At 48.5% G+C, this 13,754-nt stretch overlaps 1 protein-coding gene across 2 annotated transcripts in view; it reads left to right on the forward strand.

Annotated features, from left to right (window-relative positions):
* The first annotated feature begins 5,426 nt into the window (after nucleotides 1-5,426).
* The window catches only part of IRS1 (insulin receptor substrate 1), a 77,884-nt gene continuing 69,556 nt past the window's right edge, over nucleotides 5,427-13,754 (forward strand). The window contains exons 1-2 of one of the 2 annotated variants that reach the window (XM_031957950.1): nucleotides 5,427-5,838; nucleotides 6,294-10,484. In XM_031957950.1, the coding sequence (XP_031813810.1) occupies nucleotides 6,637-10,461 (3,825 nt within the window). In that variant the 5' untranslated portion in view covers nucleotides 5,427-5,838; nucleotides 6,294-6,636 and the 3' untranslated portion in view covers nucleotides 10,462-10,484. Of the gene's footprint in view, nucleotides 5,839-6,178; nucleotides 10,485-13,754 lie in introns of those variants that run through there. The other variant, XM_031957949.1, reaches the window with a different exon arrangement.

Consider the following 13,754-nt stretch of genomic DNA (forward strand, 5'->3'; position numbering starts at 1 on the left):
AATGGACTGTGACCCTTCAAAGTCTAAATATATGATACCTTAGGTGCCTTCTAACTCTAGATCCTATAGGCTGCCACCTTAACCAGAAGGGTATGCTTACTTAAAGGCTCCTTCCTACTGAGAGAACAGAGTCCTAGTTGAGGAGATGATGAAATGAAGGCAATAGAGAACCTAATTTCAAGAGTGTTCTAACTTGAAAGTTAGAGCAGTCTAGAGTTTCTCTATCCTTCACCTTTAGATAAAGCCTGTAACTTGGGTGATGATATGGGTCAGCTAGGATACCCAAACTGTAAGGGCAGAGGTAGAACCAATAATCTGAAAGAATCTCAACATTGGGTAGATAGTACAAGATGCCCAAGTTCAAGACTGCAGCAAATTTTAAGGACCTGAAAGCACAATGTTTTGCATATATCAAGGATTTAAGAAATGCTTCACTCATTTGCTGATTAATGTTGTCTGGTAGGCAATTAGTGAGATCTTAGAAGGTTCCAAAGACTTCTGGGAACAGGTAACAAGCTTGGGGCAGGAGTCTAGTTTCTTGGAGAACTAACAAAGACAAGTTTTAGCTCTAGAAGAACTAAAGAATGGGTCATAGTGCCAAAGGCAAGGAATAAGACATGGACTTAGATGTTAGGATGGAGGTAGAAAAGAGCAGCTTCTTCATGGTATTTGAGGAAAAGTGACTGGTTCCAAGGACTGGAGTACAATTTAGCAAATGACCCAACAGAAATAAAGACTTAATGATGATATGCTTAACCTATGTTTTTTTTTTTTTTATATTCCTTTTTTATAGGTTGGATAGACCTGCTTTAAAATATTAGGATTAGGTGATTTACCACATTATTGAATAGAATATTGTGTTATATCTAGTTTCCCTATAGATGGCAGCATTGAGCAACTCATGTTTTTGTAATTGGTCACTTGTCCTGTGTATACATTTCACTTGTGTAAGCTGCAGATCTAATTTGGAATCTAATGGCTAGGGAAGATATATTTAATTGCTTGACAACACTGTAGTAAAATTGTACAAAATAATTTTATTTCCAGATCTAAAATACAGAGTAAATGTAGAATCATATTTCTAGAATTTCTTTCTGTGTTTCTCTCCCTCTCCTTCCCCTATCAGATTATCTATATATCTATGTATCTGTCTACCAGTAGAAAACATAAGGAATATTGAACTTAGATATTTCTGTTGAACTTAACTGTTTTTTAAAGAAACAAAATAGTTATGTAAATGTGTTGAAACCAAATGTTAGAATGTCAGTTATTTCTAAGGTTAGCCCTTATATATAAAATGTGCAGATGTGAAGGAAGTGGTTTCTTGTTATGTAGCTTAAATAATCAATAATCAACCAATAATTCATTATGAAACGTATTTACTAGCATGTCTTTTGTTCAGAGTAGAATCTGGCAGAGCAACCTGGTTTTAAAATTATTATTATTATGGATGACTATAAAGATTGAAACAATCTTGTTTATTAGCCACTCTTTACATTTGTAAAGAAATTGGGCTTTATTTAGATCATAGATTAGAAAAATAAGTGTCAGAGACCTGGAACTAGAAAGGATCTTAAAACCAATCATCTCATGTTACAGATCAGAACATCAAGGTGAATAGAGATATACTCAGATAATATATACTCAGATAATAATATAATCAGAGTCATTATATATACTCAGATAATAATATATTCAGAGTCACAGAAGTAGAAAGCTTCAGAGATAGAATTTGAACCCAAGGTCCAAAGAGATTAAATAATATACTCAGAGTCATGGAAGTAGAAAGCTTCAGAGAGAGGATTTGAACCTTAGGTCTCTAACTCCAGAGCCATTCATCATCGTACTCTGCCTTGTCTTGAGTCAATTTCACTCGATTGCAAACTCAAAATATTTACATTAAGCCCTCCATTTCTTCTTTTGAGGAGAGAAGATGCCCATCACTGACCTTATTTTCTTTACAAGAGTATTATCTCACTTAAAAAAAATACACAAAAAGTAGGTATGAATGACTGGTACTATTCTAACCAGATCTAAAATTAAAACTGACTCCTTCCCCCTTCAGGCTTATCAGGACTGCATTATCATACTACTAAAAACACCCCTTTGATATTATTATTATAAAATAATAATTTTATTGAGTCCGACTGGCATTCTTTGTAACTTGGCTTGTTGAGATGAATATTCTCTCCCGATAGTCTTCCCTTCCCAATTCCCCAGTCCCGCAGCTTTGCGAATCCATTGAACTGCAGTAACTGTTACTGCGTGTGTGTGTGTGTGTGTGTGTGTGTGTGTGTGTGTGTGTGTTTTCACCCTTTAACAAAAATATCCTATTTATAGTGTTGCTGATGTGCGCACGTGTGCCAGTGTTACCAAGCTGTGGCGGCAGTGTGTGTGTGTGTGTTGCACGCTGCAGATTAATAGAGTTTAAATAAAATAGAGGGCTTGGAGGGGAGGGAAGAGGGAAGGGGAGAGGAGAGAATACGAGTCACCAGATTTGAACTGCCACACTGCAGAGATTCACAGCCCCTCACTTTATAAATAACATACCACTGAATGGCGTCTACCTCCTTTTTTTGTTTTTTCTTTTTTTACTATGCATTGCAACCTACCTTGGAACCCTCATCCTCTCTCCCCACCTCCCACGCTGCAGTGTATTGAAGGACAAGCAGCTGCACCAATCAGCAAGCTTCCCAAAGCAGAAGCCCATGTGTTCAGGGAAGGCTTCCTACTTGCAGACTGGCTTTTTTTTTTTAATCCTCTACTCTCTATCTTCTCTCCCCCCCCCCCCCCCTCCCCCTTTCCCTTTAGCTACTGAGCATGCTCAGCTCCTTGGCTGGAATCATAGTGGAGTTGCAGTGTGGAGCATCCCACATTTCAGGAAAGCCTTAGTGAGAGGCGGGACCAGTGAAGATCAATACTAGGGCTGAAATCTAAAAGGGACTGCAGGAGAGTGCAGCGAGGGGAGACGAAGCATTAGTCAAGCTTTGCTTTCCACTTTGCCCTTTATTGATGGGCGTTATTTCATGCTTCTTCAGGTGACGTGGGTGGGCAGGGGCTACATTTTGTTTGTAGGTCAACTGAAGAAAAAAAGATTCTGGGGCCCATTTACTTGTGATAAGGGAGAAGGTAAACACCTCGGAAAAAGGTAAACAGCTAGAGCACGGCTGTCTGGACAAGCAGAGCTCCTGACCTCGGCTTATGACAGACCGTGGTAGTAATGAGTTTGTAATCATCCATAATCTTTCTTCCCATTTCCCCTGTGATTAAGGGCACACGTTTATTACATGGCTTCCTGGTGTTATGGTTGCGCAGCACCAGCGGCTGCAGGGCTGAATTCTTCCTTTTGGCTATTCATTAACTGGACTATACACCGGGATTGAACCTTTCATGTTGGCCTAATTAAGTCTATGCTGTAGCTAACTGGCAGCCTCTTTATTTGCCTAAAAAAAAACAAAAAAACAGAAAAACAAAACAAGAGACCTTCTCAGTGTAGTATGACTAGTGAATGACACATCAAACTTTCTTTGGAGACCCTCACCATCTGTGTCTGCCTATCATTTTGACTGGGAGGAGGCGAGAGAGAGAAATTGTATAAGACCCAAGGGAGGAGAGCAACTAATTGTTATCCTCACCTGTTCCCCATACTTAAATCACAGGATCACAGATTAAGCTGGAAGGAACCTTAGAGATCATTTATTCTAGCGGTTCCTAAGCTGGGGTCTGTAAATTTGATTTACAATTTATTTTTGACAACCGTGTTTTGAATAATTGGTTTCCTTTGTTAATTCCCCTGTATTTTTTTTCCCACTTAAAAACATTGCTCTGAGACTTAACCAGTGAACCAAGGGGGTTCATGTTATCCGAATTCACATTCGGTGCCCTTCCCACACCTACAAACCCACTGTGAATTGGCTGATCTTACTGCGCTACTGTTATTCATCTTTGTTATGCCCTTCCTCCCTCCTCATTCTCGATCTTGAGAGAGACTGAGCTTCCTTTTAAAGAGTCACCGCCAAAGTCCCCCCTCTTTGGTACTGCACCATACATACCCTTTCGCATCCGCCCAGGACCTGCATACAGAATAGACTGCAGTATGTCTCCTCCAAACCTTGCCATTTTCAAAAATTTAAAGAAACCCTTCCCTGCCACACACAACACACACACACACACACACACACACAGAAAAAAAAGAAAAAGAGGCTTCCTTTGAACAATCTATGACAATTTCTCTGAAATCAAAGCCCGATTTTTAATACACCAAGAGTTTGTGAAGATCTGCATAGATAATAATAGCTCACATTCATATAGAGCTTAGTATGGGCCGGGCACTGTGATAAATGTTTTACAATTATTATCTCATTTGAGATATGTAGGTAAGAGATTAATCTGTTAGTCACTCAATAAACATTAATGAATACCTACTAGGTGCCAAACGTGTTTACTGCTTTCCAGGCATTTCTTTTGAGATGAGATTGAACTGTCAGACACTCAATCAACATTACTAAAACACTTATTACTGTCCAGGCGCTGCTAGGTGCTTTACAGTTGTTATCTCGTTGGAATTGAGGCTGGACTGTTAGACACTTAATAAATATGTATGAAACACCTACTATGTGCCAGACACTGTGCTTAAGTGTTTTATAGGTTATCTCCTTTGGGATGAGACTGAACTGTCAGTCACTCAATAAACAGTAATGAAGCCCCTACTATGTGCCAGACACTGGGCTTAGAGTTTTTCAGATATCTCCTTTGTGGTGAGACTGAACTGTCAGTCACTCAATCAACATTAATAAAGCGCTTATTATAAGCTAGGCACGGCGCTAAGTGCTTTACAGTTATTATCTCATTGAAGATAAGACTGGGTTGTCAGCCACTTAATAAACACTTGTGAAGCACCTACTACGTGCTAACCACGACAGGCTACCTAGTTCTTGGTGGGGTCTTGTCCGTGTCCCCACCCTTTTACCCCCGGTTTTTCAGCCCCAGTTTCCCCGAGCAGCAGGGGGCGGGAGGTGGCTGTCAGTTGGTGCACCTACGCCCCAAGGCTGGACCACTCCCCTCCTCGGTGCCTCCTTCTAGGTCAAAGCTGAAATAAACAAACAAGGCCGGCCGGGGCCGGGCATGCTCAGTTGGACCGGGGCAGGTTTGGGTCGGGGAAGTCGGAGGCTTTATTTTGTGTGTGCGTGTATGTGTGTGTTCGCGCGCGTGTGAGGGTGAGTGTGCACTCCCGGGCCCAGCCGCCGCTCCGGGGCGCTGCCTGAGCGCAGCGCGGGGCGGGGGGAGGAGGAGGAGGAGGAGGAGGAGGAGGGCGGGCGCGGGTCGGATCGGAATGTAGCAACCTCGGCTGGAGCCTCTCGGCGGCGGCGGCGGCGGTGGCAGCTCCCTCCGTCACGTGTCGCGGTCCTGGGAGGGAGACGCGGCGGCGGCACAGGCAGGGGGGCCCCGGCGCAGGCGGGCCCCGACGCTTGTTTGGGTTCTGCAACTCTCCGAGGAGGAGGAGGAAGGAGGAGGGAGGAGGGAGGAGGGAGGAGGGACTGCCCCGGCTCCTCCCTCCCAGGGAGAAGGCGACTCTGCCTGGGACTCCTCTCCCCAACCCCCCCCCCCCCCCCCACCCGCCCCAGCTCCCCGCCAGCCCTCGGGGGCCGCCCCGGCGGCAGATTGCAGCGAGGGTGCCGCGGGAACCCCTACCTCCCGCCCGACCCGGCTGCATTTCGCGTGGAAATGGCTCTTTCTCCTCGAGTGGATGGGGCTAGCCTCGGGATCCGTGGCGGGCGGCGGCAGCAGCGCGAGCGGCGGCGGCAACAGCCCCGCGGCCGGCTCTGAGATCCGATCCCGGTATTTCTGGGCAGAGGAGGAGGAGTGGGGGGTGGGGCCGCTAGTGCTAAGGCTCAGGCTGCTGCTGGTGGCGGCGGTGGGAGGGTGAGGGTGGGAGGAGAGGGAGGAGAAGAAGGAAGAGGAGGGGGAAAGGGGGGAGGAGGAGGGAGAGCCCTGTGCAACGTTGGGACTTGGCAACACGCCTCCCCCGGCCCAAGGATATTTAATTTGCCTCGGGAATCGCGGCTTCCAGTGGAGGACTCAGAAACCGGAGGAGAGTGTGTGTGTGCGTGTGTGTGTGTGTGTGTGTGTGCGCGCGCGCGTGTGTGTGTGTGTGTGTGTGCAGGAGAGGGAGAGACAGAGGAGAAAGGGGAAAAGCAGGGACCCCCCCCCCCCCCTTTCCAGCCCCCCAGCTCCTCCTCCCTGTGCAGGAATCCAGCCCATGCAATGAAAGATGCATCTTTGCTTCTTCCCAGCGGTGGCTGAGAGGAGACTTTGCTCTCTATGGATTGGGACTGGCCTCGTCCTGGACTGATTTTCACCCCCAAGGGCATGAAACACCCATAAACTCTCTCGCTGGGGATCCTGACTTCTCGAGCAGCTGCTTTTCTTCTGAGCGCCGGCGGGGGAGAAGAATCACGAGAGATTTGGATCAAGGACAAGGGGGAGGTTGTATTTTTTTTTTTTAAGCCGTTTCCCCCCCTCTCTCCTCGGGCTGACTTGTTTGCATGTGCTGTGTTTGGGGGAGGTGCCCGCTCTCCCACCCACCCGCTTGTATTTTCCTGGCTCGGCGGCCGGGGCTACGGCAGCAGCGGCAGCATGGCGAGCCCACCGGAGGGGGACGGCTGCTTCTCCGACGTGCGGAAGGTGGGCTACCTCCGCAAACCCAAGAGCATGCACAAACGCTTCTTCGTCCTGCGGGCGGCCAGTGAGGCCGGGGGGCCGGCCCGCCTGGAGTACTATGAGAACGAGAAGAAGTGGAGGCACAAATCCGGTGCCCCCAAGCGCTCTATCCCGCTGGAGAGCTGTTTCAACATCAACAAGCGGGCTGACTCCAAAAACAAACACCTGGTAGCCCTCTACACCCGGGACGAGCATTTCGCCATTGCCGCGGATAGCGAGTCGGAGCAGGAGAGCTGGTACCAGGCGCTCCTGCAGCTCCACAACCGGGCCAAGGGACATCACTTGCACCATTCCCACCACGAGGCTGCAGCTTTTGGAGTGGGAGGGGGAGGAGGCGGAGGGGGGAGCTGCAGCGGCAGCTCTGGCCTGGGAGAAGCCGGGGAGGACAGTAGCTATGGGGAAATGGCCCCAGGACCAGCATTCAAGGAGGTTTGGCAAGTGATCCTGAAGCCTAAGGGCTTGGGGCAGACAAAGAACCTGATTGGCATCTACCGGCTCTGCCTGACCAGTAAGACCATCAGCTTTGTGAAGCTGAACTCGGAGGCTGCCGCAGTGGTCCTCCAACTGATGAACATTCGCAGGTGTGGTCACTCCGAAAACTTCTTTTTTATTGAGGTGGGGCGCTCTGCGGTGACTGGACCTGGGGAGTTCTGGATGCAAGTGGATGATTCCGTGGTTGCCCAGAATATGCACGAGACCATCCTGGAAGCTATGCGGGCCATGAGTGAGGAATTCCGGCCTCGGAGCAAGAGCCAGTCGTCCTCCAACTGCTCCAACCCCATCAGCGTACCCTTACGCAGGCATCACCTCAATAATCCACCCCCCAGCCAGGTGGGGCTCACCCGCAGATCCCGGACTGAGAGCGTCACCGCCACATCACCCGCTAGTGTCGTGGGTGGGAAGCCCTGCTCTTTCCGAGTCCGGGCATCCAGTGATGGAGAAGGCACCATGTCCCGACCGGCCTCGGTGGATGGGAGTCCCGTAAGCCCCAGTACCAACCGGACTCATTCACACCGGCATCGGGGCAGCTCCCGCTTGCACCCGCCCCTCAACCACAGCCGCTCCATCCCGATGCCTTCCTCCCGATGTTCCCCTTCGGCCACGAGTCCGGTCAGCTTATCGTCCAGCAGCACCAGTGGCCACGGGTCGACCTCTGACTGTCTCTTCCCAAGGAGGTCCAGTGCTTCCGTGTCCGGCTCACCCAGCGATGGGGGTTTCATCTCTTCCGATGAATACGGCTCTAGCCCGTGTGACTTCCGAAGTTCCTTCCGCAGCGTCACTCCGGATTCCCTGGGTCACACCCCACCGGCCAGGGGGGAAGAAGATCTGAGCAACTATATCTGCATGGGAGGCAAAAACCCGCCTAACTTGACTGCCCCCAATGGCCACTATAACCTATCCAGAAGTGGCATCGTGCACCGCTATACCCCGGGAGCTGGCCCGAGTCCTGCCACTGTGGGAGATGAGGTAGCCACTGCTGCAGAGCTGGAGAAGAGTTTCCGCAAGAGAACACACTCAGCAGGTACTTCTCCTACTATTTCCCACCAGAAGACACCTTCTCAGTCCTCCGTAGCATCCATTGAAGAGTACACAGAGATGATGCCTTCCTACCCGCCCTGTTCAGCGGCTGGCAGTGGGAACCGGGGCCAAGCCTACCGCCACTCAGCCTTTGTGCCCACCCACTCCTATCCTGAGGAGTGTCTGGAGATCCATCCCTTGGAGGATCGGGGAGGCCACCACCATCACCGGGTGGATACTCCGGTGCTACATACAGACGACGGCTACATGCCCATGTCTCCTGGGGTGGCTCCGGTGCCCAGTGGCCGAAAGAGCGGTGGAGATTACATGCCCATGAGCCCCAAGAGCGTATCTGCTCCCCAGCAGATCATTAACCCCAGCAGGCGCCATTCGCAGAGGGTAGACCCCAATGGCTACATGATGATGTCTCCCAGTGGCAGCTGTTCCCCAGACAGTGCAGGTGGCTCTGGCAGCAGCAACACGGTCACTTCTGGGAACAGTTACGGCAAGTTATGGACAAACGGGGTGGGTGGCCACCACCACCACCACGTTCACCCGAAGTTCTCTGTGGAGAGCAGTGACGGCAAGCTACCTTGCAGCAGCGATTACATCAACATGTCCCCTGCTGGGGACTCTGTGACCAGCAGCCCCTCAGACGGTTACTATGGCCCAGATGATCCACAAAACAAGGCCATCTACTCTTACTACTCATTGCCAAGATCCTTCAAACACACTCAGCAGCAGCAGCAGCAACAGCAGCAGCAACAGCAGCAGCAGCAGCAGCAGCAGCAGCAGCAGCAACAGCAACAGCAGCAGCAGCAGCAGCAGCAGCAGCAGCAACAGCAGCAGCAGCAGCAGCGCAGGGGAGAGCCTGAAGATGGTGGCCGGCTCCCTCACCTGCGCCTCTCGGTCAGCTCCGGTCGCCTCCTGTACGCCACTGCAGCCGAGGACTCTTCCTCTTCTGCCAGCAGTGATAGCCTGGGAGGAGGTGGAGGCACACAGGAGGGGGCCCATGGCCATCTCCATCATCAGGCCCTGCCACAGCACCTGCCCCGGAAAGCAGACATGGTTGCCCAGACCAAGAATCGCCTAACCCGGCCCACCAGGCTGTCTCTGGATGGCCCCAAGGCCAGCACCTTGCCTAGGGCTAGGGAGCAGCCACAGCAGCCTCTTCTGCCCCCAGAGCCCAAGAGCCCCGGAGAATATGTGAACATTGAGTTTGTAGGGGACCAGCCGGGCTACTCCCACGGCTCGGCCATCTCCCTCTGCTCGCCCACAGTCAGGTGCCCATCCCAGCGACAGCCGGCCCCCAGAGAAGATGAGGCTGGCTCAGAGGAATACATGAACATGGACTTGAGGCCTCCTCGGAGGCCTGTCTGTCAGGAAAGCTTTGTGGCAAAGGCTGGCAGAGCATGCCCCCTGCCCACCGGGGCGGGTGGGGTGTGTAGGCCCAGTCGCGTGGTGCCAAACAGCCAGGATTACGTGACCATGCAGGTGGGTGGGCCCTGTCCTGGCTGTGCAGATGCCTCCCTCAGCTATGTGGTCATGCAGGCAAGCAAGGCTTCGGAGGAGCCCAGTGTCCCAGCTGCTGCGGCTCCTGCCCCTTCCCTTCCTTTTACCGCAGCGCCCCCCTCTCTCCCCCAGCACCAAGGACAGGCAGAGCTGGCTAGCCGCCCATCCCTGTTAGGAGGTCCGAAGGGACCCGGAGGGATTAGCGCCTTTACCAGAGTGAACCTCAGTCCCAGCCGCAACCAGAGTGCCAAAGTGATCCGGGCTGACCCCCAAGGGTGCCGGAGGCGGCACAGCTCGGAGACCTTTTCCTCCACCCCTAGTGCTTCTCGAGGCAGTAACGTCGCGGTGCCCTTTGGGGCCGCTGCCGCAGGTGGCTCTGGGGCCACTGGCAGCAGCGAAGATGTTAAACGCCACAGTTCTGCCTCCTTTGAAAATGTCTGGCTAAAGCCTGGGGATGTCGGGGGCCCACCCAGCAGGAAGGAGACATCCCAGATGAGCGGGGCTGCAGCGGGTTTAGAAAATGGACTCAACTACATTGACCTGGATTTGGTCAAGGATTTTAATCACCGGCCCCAGGAGTGTCCCCCTCTGCTGCAGCCTCCTCATCAGCCCTGTGGCAGCGGCGGAGCCAGTGGGAACGGCTGCTCCAGTGAGGATCTAAGCGCCTATGCGAGCATTAGCTTTCAGAAGCAGCCCGAGGACCTTCCATAGCTCCTCCTGAAAAATCACAGCAGGTGAGTTTCCCAGTGATTTAGGCCGGCTGCAGAAGCTTGTCCCAGATTGCTACCTCCTTCCCTCTCTTCCTCTCCCTCCCTCTCTCCCTCCCTCCCTCATGTCTTCATCCCCTACCTTGCCAGGCCTGCAAGGATCCGAGGGACACACACTCAATTCTCACCCAGTGATTTAGGGGCAAAGCTTGGTACCTTGTGCAGTCCAAACTGCATTGGAAAAACAATTTGTCATTGTTTATAGGAGGATAAGTAAGAGAAACGTATATAAGTATTACCGTACACTGTGTCAGAGGTATCTGGGTCTGTAGATCTCCATAGTGCAAATATATAGCATATGTGTGAAAATGTGTGTACATGTGTATTTATACACATGGATGTTTGCACATACCATTTCTAGGGCTTGTATAAGAGAAAGAAGCCTAGTCTGTTCTTTTAGTAAATTGCAACAGTATTTAAGAAGAAAAACAAAACAAAAAATCAACAGACTGGCCCCCTGGATTGGAGTGGGGAGGGGGAGGAGGGTGGAAATCTTGCTACAAAATAATCTTTACTTGAATTTTTAAAGAAGTGGCTAATCACCCCATCTGAGGCTGGTTTAACTTAAAATCAAGGGCGCCTTGTCTAACTTGGGACTTTGGGTCTGTTATTTCAGAATGCTAAGACATCCTAAAACACACATAGGAAGCCATATTCAAAATGCCCTGAAAAGCTTTTATCACTAATCTAGTTAAAAAAAAAATATTGAGAATGAAGTCAAAATGGGTAAAGAAATAAGATCTCTCTTTGTTCCTGAATCAATATTCCAACAATATTATTCACACGTAGACACATCATCTCTAAGGCATGACTGTTTTTCAGACAGGATATGCAGTAATCCTCTGCATGCAACTGGGACCCATTATTAGTGAAGAGTTATGGAGGTTCATTACAGTGTGTCTGTATTACAGTAGTCTGCTTTTGGAAATGTCTGCTCTGAGACTGAAATATCTGTTGGGGGCTACTGTCCGGTTTATTTAAAATTATTTAAGCTGTTTCTGTTTGTGGAAAGAAGAAGTAAGTCAGGAAACATGGGGGATCTTTTAAAAAATTTTTTTTATTTTACATAGCGCATAAATGAACTATATTAAATGTCATCTTCTGTAGATATCATTTGTTGTCCATCTCTAAGCTTGAGAATAGACATTTCAATAGTAATTGTTGAAAGTTGACTTTGGAAAAACTATGGCTAAGGTGTGTTGAGGATGAACATAGCTGCTGTTTACCCACACTTTTCTTCCATTGAACATCTTGCCTGACTGGTGATCATAGCCATGGATTGAGCTGTGGAGTACTTTTGCACATAATGTGATGAGTTGTCTACTAGGAAGTTTCTACCATTTGGAAACAATTTATTCTAGTGAACTTGTTATTTTGTGACCCTTGTTTCTGTATCAAGGATGAGGGTTTTTTTTATTAAAGTGTTTCTTTAAGTATATGTGTTCATTCATAAAATATTGATTTTTTACTGACCTTTCAGGAAGCCAGTTAATTTCTACAGAGACAGTTTCCTTGATTCTAGTAACTTTGACCCACATCAACCATTGTTTTGTCTTAAGTGTATGAAAACACAGTGACAGAAGGGCAATGACATCAAATCAAGAGTTTAGATTCTAGGATGTGTCAGCAGCATGATGCTTACTTGTTTATCTTAAGTGTGCTTGTTTGACCCAGATGGGCTATGGTGTGTTGGGTGTAAATATTTGTAATTAAATTTATCAATGAAGAACTGTCTTGTTTCTTTGAAATTATATTCCTTGGAGTATGAATCATTGGTAGAGTAGTCAGAAGTAAAAAAAAAAAAAATGTTGTTTCATCATATTTATTCATAGCTGCTCTATAATTAAGCCAAAAAAAGTGAGCAAGAAAAGTAGATCTTTAATAATATTCTTCCCAAAGAGAAATGTATTCACCTTATGTGGGAAGGATTACCCCAAGTATATTCATTCATAAAATAATGCTTTTTTTTTTTTTTTTTTTTTGCCTTAAGCTTCCAGTTCTAGGCAAGTGTGTTAATTTCCACTGTGACCCTTTCTTTGCTTCCCAATAGAAGAGATATTCTTCTTAAAATTGGTATTTGTGTCCTTTCAGGAAAAATAATACTTTGGGATAATCAAATTCTCATAATCACAAAATAAGGAGTTGGGGGGGGGGCAATCCCTTAATATTTATTAGTCAGATGGAAATGTGGAGCAGGTATCTCTGTGTGAATTGGGTATTGTAGGAGCTGATTTGGGTTATCAAAACAAAATTGGGATATATTGTTCAGTAATACCCACCACCTTAGGCCTGTTTTCAGTTGTTCAGTTAAGAGATATTTTGCTTATCTTGATAGAGATATGAATCATCTCATTCACTAGCCAGACTGAAGCTCCTAGAGCTAAGTTTTGCATTTGTGAAAAAACCTTGTAACTTCCTGGGCTTTTATTTTTCCTTCCATTCAGGTGGGCTTGGATCTTTAGGTAGAAGAAAGGGGACTATGGAGCTATGAGAAGCTTAAAGTGCTAGTTAAGTGTTTACTTCTGTTTTTTTCCCCCCCTTTCATTCTGCACATTTTGGATTCCTGTTTCCTTGTCTGTTTATCCATGCTAAGTTTGCCCTTTCTAGACCCCTAGTTTCTTCTTTTCAGTTCAGCAAATAAGATTAAGTCCTTGCACTAGGGGGAGGGAAGGGTGCGAAAACAAAAAAAAGAAAAATGTTTCCTGCCCTTGGAGAGTTTATAATCAACCTAGTAGAGGGCTAGAGATCACTCAGATTAATACAAATTAGAATATGAGGTATGTTTCACACTGGTCTGGTAGGACTAGAGATTAGAGGGGGAGGATCACTACTAGTTTAGGGAAGGCGGAGGGTTTATATTCTGGTCCCCCGAAGTTGATTAATGTTGACCCTCACCTCATCCTCCACCCCCTCCCCACCCCCCACTCCACCCTTCAGATTTCCTTGGCAGGGTTTGTCCAAGCTGATCACCTTCTGCAGGAGGAGGAGTTGAGAGCTGGGCTAGGGCGGGGAAAGAGAGATGGGCGTGGATTGGAGTGGAGGAAAACAGAAAATCTGGGGAGCCGGGAAATCTGGGTTTGAGGGGTAGACCTGGGCTTTCCCCATAGCCTTTGCGTTTAGTTGCCTGTGGCTAGGCGGCTGGCGTTGGGTTTAGGCTATTTTATTTTGGAAAAAGTGGCTAGCCTGTAGTGGGAATCCCAGTGCCCACCCCGACTCCCAATCTCCATTCCCATTCCA

This window comes from Sarcophilus harrisii, chromosome 3 (assembly GCF_902635505.1).
Source record: "Sarcophilus harrisii chromosome 3, mSarHar1.11, whole genome shotgun sequence".
NCBI lineage: Eukaryota > Metazoa > Chordata > Mammalia > Dasyuromorphia > Dasyuridae > Sarcophilus > Sarcophilus harrisii.